The 14,621-nt window shown below is 42.1% G+C and overlaps 1 protein-coding gene across 1 annotated transcript in view; it reads left to right on the plus strand.

The window, feature by feature from the left end:
• Nucleotides 1–14,621, plus strand: part of XRN2 (5'-3' exoribonuclease 2) — a 302,991-nt gene that overhangs the window by 133,448 nt on the left and 154,922 nt on the right. The window contains exons 16-17 of the mRNA XM_033938550.1: nt 2,770–2,888; nt 10,689–10,824. Coding sequence (XP_033794441.1) covers nt 2,770–2,888; nt 10,689–10,824 — 255 coding nt within the window. The remainder of the gene's footprint in view (nt 1–2,769; nt 2,889–10,688; nt 10,825–14,621) is intronic.

The raw sequence follows: 14,621 nt of genomic DNA on the forward strand, positions 1-14,621 counted from the left end.
TTTTGTCTTACAGCTTGGCTCTTGAGCTCGCAGTCCTAGTTCACAGGGGATATTCAGATGTGGTTATTGCTATTCTGCCCCAGGCTAAGAAGCTTTCTACTATGGCGGCCTATGCAATAGCATGGAATGCTTTTCAGCATTGTTGTGCAAGGGACCAAGTAAAGCCGCTTTAAGCTCCCATTCCAGTCATCCTGGTTTCAAGCCGGGCTAGAGAAAGGCCTTGCTGTGGCTTCCCTCAAAGTATAAGTGGCTGGCCTTTCTTGCTTTCTGACTCAAAATCGCAAGGCTTCACTGATGACTCATCCAGATATGACCAAATTCCTCCGGGAAGCACTCCAGTTGAGGCCCCCGCTGCAGCGCCCCTTTCTGTCTTGGAACCTTAACATTGTTCTGGAGGGTCTCACTAAGGCCCCATATGAGCCATCAAGGATGCTTCCCTTTTAGACCTCACTGTTAAACTGTGTTCCTGGTGGCGATTGTTTGACATGACACATCTCAGAATTGCAGGCTCTCTCCTGTAGGGAACCCTTCCTCAGGATCACGAATGAGGGCGTCACTCTCTGTGCTGTTCCTTCCTTTCTTCCAAAGGTGGTATCAGATTTTCACGTAAACTGAGAGGATCGTCTGCCTGCTTTTCATTCTACAGGATCTAACGAACAGGATAGAGTGTTGAAAAAGCTTGGACGTGCACAGAGTTTTGTTTCAGTACTTGGGCAAGACCAATTATTTTTGTCTGTTGGACCACCTGTTTGTACTCATCAGCCACTCCTGTTGGGGCAGGCCAGCATCCAAGGTCTCTATAGGTAAGTGGATTTGCATGGCCATTTCTTCGGCATACTTTGCCTGTGGTAAACAACTGCCAGTTTCTCTCAAGGTGCACTCGACCAGGGATGTCACCTCTTCTTGGGCGGAGTCTTGGGCATTCCTCCCGCAGAGATTTGGGGCGGAGTCTTGGGCAGTGCCTCCCGCAGAGATTTGTCGAATGGCTACTTGGTCTACTCTGCATACTTTTTCTGAATTTTACAGAGTGGATGTGCCAGCTCGAGAGGATGTCACTTATGGGTCCTTGATGTTGTGGGCAAGGCTCTTATGCCTGTCCATTTACATTAGCCATTGCTTTGATACATCACCATACATATGGACTCCGGAGTAGATGTAACAAAATGAAAGATTAGGTTCTTATCTGGATAATCTTCTTTCTACTACAGAGTCTGTATGACCCAACCTCTGTATATTCTGTACTACCTGCTTTCTGCCTCGGATGTTTCTGTATTCCAGGCCTAGAATTCTTCTCCTGTTAGCCAGATGGCTAAGTGCAAAGACATCTGGTATGAATAAGTGTATTCCTCAGCCTCTGACTCCTGTATTGTTAGTGCCAGTTGCACACAACAAGTTGTTTCTCTGTGGTTTTCAATTGCTATGATATGTTCTAATTATTGTTTTCTAAGTTACAGAGCAGTGGAGCCCGATTGCTTTGGGACATAACTGGAGGGTGCATTGTGCTCCGCCTCTATATGGGAGGTGCTCAGAGCTGCAAGTGTTCTCACTTCTGCAAGTCCAGTTTGTGGGACTGGTTCGATATATGTACGGACTCCGTAGTAGATTAAAAAAAAAAGAAGATTATCCAAGTAAGAACCTAATCTTTCATTATACTGCAGGATGAGAGTTATCTTCCTCTGTGTTAAGAGGCATGTTCTAGAAAAAATTCTGTGCAGGCTTCAAAGATCTTTACTGTTATACAGCATAAAATGTTCCAGATTGATTTGCCTATAACAAAAACCACTGCTTTGGTTCTGGCAGTCATCAGTAATAAGCCAAGTAATCATCAGCTTTTTGAAACAGACTGTGAGACAGCATCGTTCTTTTTGTGGGGTTGGGAATGTCTGCCCTGATGCCAAAATAGCAGCAATAGACTGTTGCAGTTCATCTTGCATGGGCCATCATGGTACCATCAAGACCTTACCTTCTCGAGACCTTAGTGCAGGACAGAGAACATGAGACTACTAGCTGCTATCAGTCAGACTATTAAGAAAAATGATGTGTTATATTAAAAATAATTAAAACAAAAGGTGAGCTGCTACTGTTTATATTTGAAATTTTAGCACACTGATGTCTTAATAGTTTTGTGGGTTTGTTTTCAGTGGTGCAATTCAATCTCTCTCTATCCTTAGATTTCAGAAATGTACACAGTTTTTCACTATTGCTGAAAATGAAATGGTTTCCAGTCATATTGTGAATTCTAAGAGTACTTTTCATTTGTAATGGAAAATATCTTTCGGTTGGGTGCAAAGCTTTGAGTTAACAGCACTCTATCTTTCTTTCAGCATCAGTTTTATAGAACCAGTGGTCTGATATGAAAATTGGTCGCAAGGGGGCTTGCTTTATTAAAACACTGGAAGGTCATAGATGAAGTACCAAATTTATCAATTCACTATCCTATAACATTATTTTTTTATGTCTTTTGCTTATGCTGTCGGACAGCTATGTTGATATATTTGTTAAATTTTCAGATTGGCAACTTTAGATTCTCAATGCATTTTTCCTGTGTAATAATTTTTAAAAACTAAAAATGGAAGAGATTTATTTAGGACTCCCATCAACTGTTGTAGAATAGAGCCAATAAGGAGAAAATACTTGGATAGTTATTAAAGATAGAAACGCTACTGATTTTTATATTAAAATTTTGTAGAGTATAAACTGTGGTCTTAACAAAAATTTTGCTATCATGCAAACAATATTCATTCTGATACCGCATAATTGCCTCCCCAGACTCCTTCGTCATCTCCTAATACCAGTTTCAATTCTGAGGGTAGCCCATCTCCAGGAGGAGGAATTAAACGGAAAGCAGAAGACAGTGACAGTGAACCGGAGCCAGAGGATAACATTAGGTGAAGTTATTTTTTTGTAGCACTCTGTTAGCAAATTGCTGAAATAGATGCAGCCTAATTAATGCCATTTAGCTTAGAGCAGCAGTGTCTTCTGATGCTTTATTGTGATCTTTTTATCCACCAGTAATTAATGTGGAGGGTTAGAATATTCAGTAAATTCCAGTGAGATGAGTAAACTATAGCTGTTAAGTCTAAGTATCTAGATTAGTATTCATGCTGGTTTTCATTCTCTGAGCCTCTTCTCCCTTTGAGACCAAGCTCAAGATTGGCTAGACATTCAGTGTTTAGCTTTGATTATGTGATCAGAATTCTACTATTTTACAATGTAATTTTTAAACTGTTTAACCTTTGCAGTTTGCAGTAGTAGTATCTGATTATTTGAATGGTCTAGATCAGGGTCCTTATGTTTTTTTGACTCCAGGAGTCTCCCCCTGTTCTCCAAACTCAATTCCTTGATTCTCAAGCTCTGTCTTAGGCAGACAAATTTCACCTTCCTTTTTCTCTGAAGTTTCTCTTACCTATTATTATTCCTTCCTTTGTCTTTTCTGTATCTTTTGTTCTCTTCCCTTCTATTTCTTGATCTTTTTGTTTCTCACAATTTTTCTTCCCATTCCTCATCTCAACATCTTCTAATTGATAACTTTACCTTTTTAAACATTCTATTCTTTGACCTTACTATGCTATAAATAGTTCATCTCTCATATTAACTCTTTCCCTTACACTTCAATTGCTTTATTTCTGGCTTCCCATATGGCACTTTTATTACCTAACTCTTTTCCCCATGCCTCTAAAGATGCTTGCCTCTTAGCATTAAGTCCAGAAATTTTGATTCAACTAGTCATAGCATTATACTGCCTTAAACAAATTTCAATGAGTTTGTTGCAATTATTACTTAATAATTAAATTAAATTGTATACAAAATATGTGCAGTGATGTGAAAAAGTTCTCTCCCTGATTTTCCATATTATTGCATATATGTCACACTAATTGGTTTCTGAACTTTAAATAAAATTCATTACTGTGTTAAACCAAGGGAACCTGAATAAACATACATAACACAGTTTTAAAATTACTTCATTTATTTAAGAAACATAAGAATGTAAGCATTGCCAATACTGTGACAAACTGAAGGCCCAACAATGCTAGTATCCTGCTTCCAACAGTGGCAAATCCAGGTTACAAGTACCAGGCAAGATCCCAAAAGAGTAAAACAGGTTTTTATGATGCTTAACCTAGAATTAAGCAGTGGATTTTCCCAAGTCAATCTTAATAATAGCTTTTGGACTTTTCTTTTAGGAAATCATCCAAACTTTTTTAAAACCCTGTGTGAGAGAGGGAGTGAGTAAGATAGTAAAAAGCACTCCCTCACTGATACTGCAATTACACTACTGTACAGCAGGGGACATTAGCTCATAGAGGCTAAGAACAAACTACTTTAGGGTAGGAATAACCCTGCTGAGTCAAGGGAGCAGGATTCAGGCAGAGAGGAGCTCAATGCCCTAGAGTGGAGTAGTTCAGAGAGGTCCTGAGACAAGAGATCTTTCCAAAATGTTGGTTGAGGAGAAGCCCAGGAAAGCAGAATGGCCCTCAAGTGAATGTGAGAGAGACTGTCAAGGAGAGGCATCTTATCTTTTTGAAGACGTTGATACTAAGTGTGCAAAGCTGAAGGCAAGCCTGAGTACAGCTGGGTTAGTTTGAGAAACTAGAACCTTGTGTTTAGGGCGTGGCAGGGCCAGCCAGGGTAGGACTGTCCATGGCCAATTTCATAAGAAATATAAATGATTCTGTTTCCTGTAATGAAAGATATATCAATAAAAAAAACTATTTTGTTTACCCTTTCCCCTGGCCTGCTTGTGTTTGTGCATGCTCTATCTGCCAATCACATTACTACATATGGTGGCAGCACTGAGATGTGAGCTTCTGCTTTAGGGAAGCTGATTTCATATACCTCCAGGGCTTGGGGCCTTGCCATAATAGCATAGGGTTTTTACAAGAAACTAAGGAGATTTGCTTTGCCGTGAGAGAAACCGGAAGAAGTGCAGTTAGTGCTGGACAAGCAGGAGTTCTTTTCTTTTTCTCCTTGCCAATTGCAGTACTACCGGAGCAGTGGAAGAAGAAAAGAAGTGTATGTTTGGGCTGTAGATTAAGCAACAAACCGCTAATAACTGAGCTTGTTTAACAAAAGGAAAACAAAAAATTAAAAAGTGATTAGCAGGCTGGGGAGCTTACCTAATCAAGCAGAGAGTATGCTTGACAAAGAAGCCAGGTTGGGGCCAGGAAGATTCCTGTAGAAAGTGAAACCAAGAACTGCTGGTGCTGGAGCAGCTAGAAAAGCCGGGCCAGAGTACTGAAGCCGAGGAAAGCTGGAACCGAGTTGTTGCTTCTGTTACTATGTAACTGGCTGTTGGCGAGTACAAGACTCCACGCTGCAGCCAGGGAGAGACTGCTGCACTTCCAAGCTGGAACATGAAAAATAGAAAACCTGGAGTGGAATAGCTGTTTCTGCCAAGGTCTCTGTACACACAACTGGGAGGTCAATGCTGTGCCTACAGTGGAGTAAGGAAACACAATTCCAGAATGGGAGGTTAGTACCAGGAGTGGGAGTAGGCCAGGTCAAAACTGCAAAAGTGTGCTGTAGATGGGGCTGTGCCTGTAGAGATGAGAAGCCAGGCACCCCTTAAAAATAGAGAACTTAAGGAAGGCAGCTGGCAAAGAGACTAAGAGACAGCTAAGAGAGTCCCAGAGAATAATCTGCCCAGAATCATAGAGGGTCAGAAGCAGGAATCCTTTGACAAAGAGACAGAGTGGAATGCTTTGGGGACAGCTAGAGGGAGCCCATATTAAAAATGAAGACCTTGCCAGGGAGTCAAGAGAGGTGCAACAGGGATGACAGAGGCTGCAAGAGGAGAAAGAACTCTTCAAGGGCAGTTGGAAAAAGTGCAGGAATTTAATCCAAGTCTGTGTACCAAGAAGATAGAGAAGCAGGGTTCTAAGGGAAGCAGATGGAAGAGAACAAGAGCGTGGATACGGAGCCTAGCATTTTGATCCTGCAAAGGTAGATTTATAGTTTAAAGTGGAAAGGTTACAGTGCTGGGAAATCTTGTTGGCCAACCACGAGGAGCAGTTAGACCAGGAGAGAGATTGGTCACAGGCCAGAAAGTCTGATTAAGTGCTCTGGACCCTTTCGTGTAGTACCATGCCTTCTTCATGTACGGCGACCAGACCTGGACGCAGTCTTTCAGGTGAGGGCGTACCATGGCCCAGTACAGCGGCATGATAACCTTCTCCGATCTGTTTATGATCCCCTTCTTTATCATTCCTAGCATTCTGTTTGCTCTTTTCGCCGTTACTGCGCATTGCACGGACAGCTTCATCGACATTCCATTCTTTATGTTTACACTCGCATTCATATCCATAGGAGCCCTGAAGAAGACATGTTAGTCGAAACATGGACTGTGTTGGGTCCCCTTCACAATATACACATGTGGGCTGTTTTACTATTTCTATAGACTGATTAAAGGCTGCACCAGGAACATCTGTCTCCACAGTTGTTTTTTTTGCTCTGGTCTTTGTATAACATCATAGATGGGTGGGTTGAATCAGGTATTAAAGAGGGTGTTTCACCTAAAGTCTGGCTCATCTAATGTTTTTCCCTTCTCAGTGGAACATCTGCCATGACTTTTCTGTCCATGTTAAATTTTTTTTTTCTGTTCAGTTTTTCACATCTTCGTACTACAGAAGTTTCCTGCGGGGATAGCTCTGTCTGCGAGAGATCGCAGACTTTACAGATAAAGTCTGCTTCCATGAAGTTGGCTGCTTTGCAGTGCACTCCACAGGATAGCCTGCACTTTCAGATCGGAGGCTCACCTCATGTTCATCCAGTAATGGGTTTGAGCGCAGGCTGCGTGGCTCCATGGAGATGTGGCCGGGATCGTGGCTGATTGCGTTCCTCCTCTAGGTCATGTGCATGGTGTGTCCTGAGGGTGGCGGAGGTCTCTGGCCATTGGTGTCAGGCTGGCGGGGCAGTCAGAAGTCCAGCAGTCCAGTTTGCAAGGCTTGTTAAGGCAGAGGATCTCCCTGTAAGCTGTTTTAGCTTCCTTTACTGCAGCTTTAAAACCATAAACGGAGACAGCCTAGCCTACCTAAACAACTGCCTAATCCAAACTACCTCAACCAAACATAGGAGAACCCACAAACTGTTTACGCCTCCCCAAATCAGAGACATCAAATGAAAAAAACTGTACAGTGTCCTTCTAGCCACACAAGCAGCAAAACTGGACTACCAACTCCAATTTACTGATAACGACCCCAGACTACAAATCGTTCAGAAAAGAAATAAAAACCATGCTATTCAAGAAATCCTTGAAGACAAACTAACACTGCAAGACTTTTCCCAATTCTCTGAAGCAACTCGCTCTTCTCTTCAATTCCTCTGGAAATGGCCAGATAACTTATTTTGTAATCCGCCTTGAACCGCAAGGTATTGTCAGAATAGAAATCACTAATGTAATGTACATGGCACAGTGTGTATAGGTGTCTTAGCGATTTGGGGGGTTCATTAAAAATAGTTTTTGGGCAGTTTGGGAGTTAGCCCTAGGCCCCCCCCCCAGAAAACCCCCCCAAAAACTAAAATTGTCACATCTTGGGGTTTCCTGTTTTTTTCCAGGCTATTGTCCTTTGAAAATTGCTCCCAAGGCAGCTATTTTGGATTTTCCCATTTTGAATTTAAAGGATTTTTTTTGCCTCTACAAGCTTCATTTCTGTAAGTAAACCACTAAGATGGAATCAACAGGATGCTTTGGATTCATGCCCTGTTTGCTGTGGATGGCTGTCTGGTGAGCTACCATGTTCCATGTGTTGTGCGGCACAGGAGGGGTGGGGACGAGGTTTCGTTGGTTCCCTTGACCTCTTTAGGGGGGTCCTTTCGCCATTCCAACCGTTGTCGGTCAAAATTGGACTCTGGGGACAGCATGCTTGTGACCCTGGTGAAGCACAGCTACTATTCGACGTCGAAAGTGAAAAAATCTTCCAAAAGCACTAAAAAGAGCTTGCAGGAGGCGGCTGCTGCTCTGGCAAGGGTTTTGCCCCAGAATTTATTAACATGCTCTTCCAGGCTTTTCTAGCCAAGAAAAAGACACCAAATGCGCCTCCTTGGCATCCTTGCTGGCATCCCTCCCTTCCCAGGACACGGGTCCTAAGTCCAGAATTCCCTAGTTGGCAAGGGATGATTCACCAGCTGATGATATGGATGATTAGGATGTCCTAACAATGCCATTGCTTACACAGATAGGTACCATCATTTTGAGAGATATAGCAATTCTCGTAGATCTCATAGATTTGGGAGAGGATCAGGGTGCGGACCCCATGGTGAAATTTTTTTAAGCCCTCAGCTTTGGTTGGTCTAATTTCAAAATCCCTCTAGGAAGTGAAATTGGAGGTTGGGCAGTCAGCAGCAGCAAAATGCTCCTTTATGAACAGCATGAAACCCCAGTCTTCGTCCTTTCTTGATCATCCGGACACAGTAAAAATGCTCTCAAATAACTGGGAGGCACTGGAGGGTTGCTAGAAACATATCCAACTTCTACCCGTGGCAGACACATTTAATAAGCATTTTGCGTCCCAGAAAGTGGATTCCTTAATGGCACAGGTTACCAAGTGCACTTCTCTCCCTGTTAATGGAGGGGTTCTGCTGAGGGATACACAGAACCATAGGATTGATTTTGTCCTCAAACAGCTCTGTGGCCACGGCTGCTTCCTTTCTGGCCAGAGCTTACCACTCAAAGCTTCAACATGATCCGGACACTATAGTGCTCCAGGATCTCCCATTTTTAATTTCAGGTGTGGATTACCATATATACTCGAATATAAGACATTCCGAATATAAGGTGAGGTATCCTTTTTCTCTACAAAATACACAGGAGAGAGTACATTCAATCACAAAAATCCACTATACATACTCTATAATCACTAATATATAGAAGCCCCCTGCATTCACACAACCAAAGTTTACTCAATGCATAAAAGGGGGAAGAATAAAGAGAAAGGCCAATCGCACACATAATCATCCAAAAACAAGGAAATCAACACATTGAAAAGAAAAAAAGTGGAGTAAAAAACCTCAGATGAGCTTCATGGGTTCAAAAAAACTCCACTTTTCTTAAATAATATTCAAACAATCAGCCATTTCTTCTTCCAATCGGGTAATGCAAAGAGTCATTTCAAAACTTGCAGGGAAAGATTCAATATACCACAAGGGCACAGTTAGTAATCAGCAGTGCGCAGTGAAAAGCAAAAAAATGCCAAAAATCCACAAGCACTTAGCTGTTGTAAAGCGCTTCTGTTGCTGCCAGTATCTCCAAAAGCCTGGAACAATCAATGGCTCAACTTCATGCTAAACAGTTGCCGTTATCACAAGACACCTTTTCCCTCAAAAAGGAGGAAAAAAGGTTGACTCAAGTATAAGCTGGGGGGGGGGTTAATATTCATGTGCCCTGCCCACCCCCTGTCCCTCCCTGCCAGGCTCTCCACCCTGTCCCACCCCCTCTCTCTCCTAATGTCCTCCAGGCTTCATTTGAGCCTGCCGTATGACTTGGTGGTCCAGTGGTAGACTGGGACAGGAGGGATCTCTCTCATCTCCTGTCCTGGCCAATTCTGACAATTTTTTTTTTTACCTCCTTCTCACCTCCACCTGTGTACCTTTTTGAATCCCTGGGGGTCCAGCAGTGTACCGGCAAGAACAAGCTTTCTGCGCTCCTGCCCCGTGCTGAGCCCCTCCCTGAATGGCTGCCTTGAGTTCTCGCAGCCCAGCGGTGTACCGGGCATGAGCAAGTTTTTTGCACTCCTGTCTGACCCTGAGCCACTCCCTGAAAGGCTGCCGCCAGTTCTCATGAGTCCCGCAAGAACTGATGGCAGCCATTCAGCAAGTGGCTCAGCTGGACCGCAAGAACTCACAGCAGCCATTCAGAGAGGCTCAGCGTGGGGCAGTAACACGGAAAGCTTGCTTCTGCCTGGTAAACCGCTGGACCACCAGGGATTCAAAAAGGTACACAGGAGGACACAGGAGGGAGGTAAAAGAAATTGTCAAAGTAGGCTGGGACAGGAGACTGGAGGGATCTCTCTTGTCCTAGCCCACCAGGTCATACGGCAGGCTGGCGGAGGCCTGCAATAAGTCTGTGAGTGGGGTGGGTGGGCGCTGACCCGAATATAAGATAAGGCCCCTATTTTTGGGCCTTGCATATTCTCTTGGTCATGATGGTTCTTCTAGGCCAGTGTTTCTCAACCTTTTCAAGCCAAGTACCCCCTAAGCCTAACAAATACCAACCTAGTACCCCTGCCCAAGCTCCACCCCCATGCCTACCTAAACTCAGCCCCTGACTCTACCCCCATAATAATAGTACTCATTGTAATGTCATTTCTTCTATTTATTTTTATAAACAACCAATCTCAGCCAAGGTCTTGGTTTCTTATAAACTATTTCCATTTGCATCTTGCTTTTTTCTTGATTCTTCCGAAGGGGTTTTGATGCCACTAGTCATCTTGATTCCCAAGGTAAGATCAACAGAGAAGAGATGACTCCCAATAAAGAAAACAAAAACAAAAAAACTTGCTGTTAGAGAAAGTCTAAGAGCTACACACTTTAGCATCATCTCAACTTCATGGTACCACTTTTAGTCAACCAGTTTCCTTTTTTTAGTGCAGTTTCCTAGGAAAATATTCAGTTGTCATATTCTGTACATCATATAATCTCTAGATTTTGTGCATCATAAAAGTGAATATTATTTGCTTTTTTGCTTCTTGTAGGCTGTGGGAAGAAGGATGGAAACAGCGTTATTACAAGAATAAATTTGATGTGGATGCAACTGATGAGAAATTCCGCTGCAAAGTTGTACAGTCTTATGTTGAAGGACTCTGCTGGGTTCTCAGATATTATTACCAGGTATGTAAACAGAAAGTCTCTGCCTTCCTATTACTAGGTTCCCTTTGAAGAGCATGGAGGGGAGGTAGTGTGATACGAGGAAAGCATGTTCTCACTCACCTATAACCAATTGTGGTGTGTTTTTTTTTTTAAGGATGACGAGATCCATTAGACACATAAGTGGATTATGCCATCTCATGTTGCTGAGGTGGAACAGCTATCTCAGAGTTCAAAATTTAGTATAAAGTCATGATCGTGCACAGCTTTCTGTTCTTTGGCCTCATCAATACCCTCAGTTGCAGAACTGAAGAAACAATTCAATTTGTGAGGAGATGGAGAATGTTTTGTGGTTGATCAGTTTTACTTTGTGTAGAAAACAGATGAGAAACAATATTTTTTTTTTCCTTTAACAGACAACATTAAGTTAGACACATGAGTTGGTAACTCCCAAACTCAGGCCTGCCGAACATGATGGCATTTGTACAATATGTTGGAGCAGCCTGATTGCCAAGAAGATAGTTGCTACTTTTATATAGACAGATTGGCTAGTACGGTCTCTTAAGTGGTGGATTGGACCAATTACTAGTGAGAAATAGGGTATGAAGCCAAGTCACTGCTTTGCATAAGGGATCCATAAGCAGATTTCAGGAGGGCCATAGTAGCTGCAGTAGTTCTGATTATATTTTACTGGTTAAGGAGCATCTGGTTGTAACAGAATTGGATGCAAGATACTATCCTATTTACTAAAGTTCACTTGACTACAGAAATACCCACCTGTTGGGGTCAAAGGAGACAAACAACTATATAGTATTTCTGATAAATTCAGCTATTTTGAGGTAGTAAATGAGAGCCTTTTTACGTGTGGAAGGATTTTTGCATGAATTTTTATGTGGTTTTGTGAACAAAATATATGGTGTATATTTGAATGGAAGTTTTACTGCTTTAACAGGTTGCATTTAAAGGACTGCTTTGCTGTAATGAAGTTGAGTATATGACTCATTGGTAACGAAGGCTTTCTGGTAATATGCTTGAATGAAGCAGATAATCTTGGCTCAAACAGCAATTTTATCCAAAATGTAAAAACAATAGTAAGATCCCAAGATATGGGAAACTTCTGTAATACTGGTTTGACATTAAGAATTCCTTTCATGAATTGAGATATTTGAGTACAGTGAGCAACTGGAAGCCTATTAATTGGGGTGTGCCAGGTTGAGAGTTCTGTATTGTACGTACTTTGTAAACTTAGACAATAAAGATGATTTTAAAAAATGTGTAATATGGTGTTAGGAAAACAGCAAATAGGATCATGCCTATTTATGAAACACCAGAAGGAAAACCTCTTCCACTTGAAAGTGTAGGAATGTCTGGTAGATGGTTTTCTCACTATCCTTGTTTTGAATAGTGTGGCTTCCAATGTCTAAACAATGTTCAATTTCCATTTTGTGAATGCTAGCAATTTTATATTTGGGGTGCAGCAGGGAACCCATGTTCTAAATGGTCAGTGATAGAACTGTGAATAGTCTGTTCTCTGAGGACAAGCAGGTTAATATTCTCACATGTGGGTGATGTCATCCATGGAACTCGATACAGACACTGCCAAATGTACTGTCACTTTAAATCTTAAGGCAGTGCCCATACTGGGTGCATGCTGGTGCTTTCCCGACCAGCGTCGGTGAACAGTACCGTCAGTTCTTAGTTTTCCGTGGAGCTGAGAAGCTGTGTCTTTGGATTCTCCTCAAATTTTTGTGCTTTCCCGTTTTTACTTTATTGTAGTTTTCTTCTTTTTTTTTTTTTTTCTTTTTTTTTAAATTCTTTATTCATTTTAAAACTGACAAACAAGTGATTAATATTAAAACATTACATTACTAAAAAAATATACAGCACTTGACATTCTTATACATATAATCCATTAAAGTAGAAATTATAACCCTTTCTCCCCCACCCAACAATTCTTCAATGAAAATTTTCATAATAAATACAGAAATCCAATCATTACATAAAAATATTAATCATCCAATTTCCCCCTCCCCCCAATAAAATACATGTATTCATCAGAAAGGAAAACGATGTTCATTCATTACAATAATTCTCTAATGGCCCCCAGATCTTTATAAAGTTGTTAATTACCTTTCTGTACAGCAATTGCTCTTTCCATTTTAAAAATGTGACAAAGTGAATTCCACCAAAAAGAATAATTAAGATTTGTATAATTTTTCCAATTAGCCGTAATATGTAGTTTTCTTCATAATTCTTCATTTTTCTTGTTTTATAGTCATTCCCCTGAATTTGGTTAAATTTTATGCATTTTTTTTATTTTTGGGCCTTTGGACCACTTTGAGGCCTTTTTTTGTCCCAGGAAGTATCGACGGTTTTTGGCATAAATTTCATTCGAGCTCAACAAACCATTGAGCCTTTTGACTTTGTATGGGCCGTTTTTCCCTCCATGTCAAAGAGGGTGCTAAGTGGCTTCAAGAAATGTACTTAATGTAATTGGAACATTTCAGGTTCTGACCCACGATAATTAGTGTGTGCATTGTCTTGGTCCTAAACATCGGGACATTCATTGTGAGCTCTGTTTGTGTATGCAAAAGAGGTCTCTAAAAGTCTGACAAATCCAGTGTGATAAGCATTTTGACTCGCATTGACATTCAGCATGATGGGAGATTTGAGACCCAACACTCACCCTGCATAGACACCATATGGATAGACGCCGAATATGGAGCATTGGCATCAACCTGTCCATAGAGACAAAACTCAACATAATCTTTGACCAAGTCTTGCACATTGGGGGAGGCATCGCATAAATTTAAGAAGCACAAACATTCCTCTCCTTGTAGGCATTGCATGATGGTGTCACAGACACATCTACCTCCTCAATGCTTAGTAAGTGTGAGTGTACAGTGGAGCGCTCTCATCACTGCAGATCAGGTCTCCTTCCAGGTGTGCCTTGAGATTGAGGTCTCCCTTGCCCAGAAAACATATACCGGTGACTGTTTCCACACTGATGTCTCTTTCCAGTGCATATGCCAGTTCTCCAGAAGGAGATCAGGGCTATTTTCAAATTGGAGCTTTGGAGGCTCCTGCAGATGCAGTCTTCACAGGCTTTAAAGGCATCCATTCCTGCCTTAGCCCAGCCCAAGCATATGTCAGAGCATCAATTGAGGGTGAGGTCATGCACCCTTGCTCGACATCGAGCATTGTGGTCAGCACGGACCCATTCCACACATACATCATTATTGGCAGAGGAATTATTTCCTGGTTCAGAGCATTAATCCACACTTCAAGCATATAGTTGATACTCCTCTTGATGCACTCTCCCTGATTCACCAGCTTAGTTTCTGGACTCCGGCAAGTTGCCAGCAACAGAGTCCAGGGTCTGTGATATTCTGCAGCTCCTCTTAGTCTTTAGAATGCTTGAACCTGTTCCAGTACAACAAATGAGGGCTTAGGCGAATGTGCCTTATACTTCCTCATGCCAGAAAGGCTAGGTGATTTGGAGACATGTTCTGGTTCTACGGTCGGTCACCCATTTCTGGTGAATCCCCCTTTTCCAAGTGGTCTACAGAGTACACTGTGCTAGCTTCTGTTTCCAGGGGAGTTTCTAGTATCCTTGGATCTCCCAGAGGTTTACGTACATATTTCAATCTCCCCAGAGCATCACAGGTTTCTGCATTTCCATGTTCTGCAGCAGCATTTCCAGTCTGCAGCTCTGCACCTTGGCCTCGCAACAGCTCCTGCTCTTTCGTCTCAATGATTGTAGTTAAAGCGGCTTTCCACCAACAGGGGTTCCACATCCACCCTTCCTAGGCTCTCGGCTA

This window comes from Geotrypetes seraphini, chromosome 3 (genome assembly GCF_902459505.1).
Source record: "Geotrypetes seraphini chromosome 3, aGeoSer1.1, whole genome shotgun sequence".
NCBI classification, from domain to species: domain Eukaryota; kingdom Metazoa; phylum Chordata; class Amphibia; order Gymnophiona; family Dermophiidae; genus Geotrypetes; species Geotrypetes seraphini.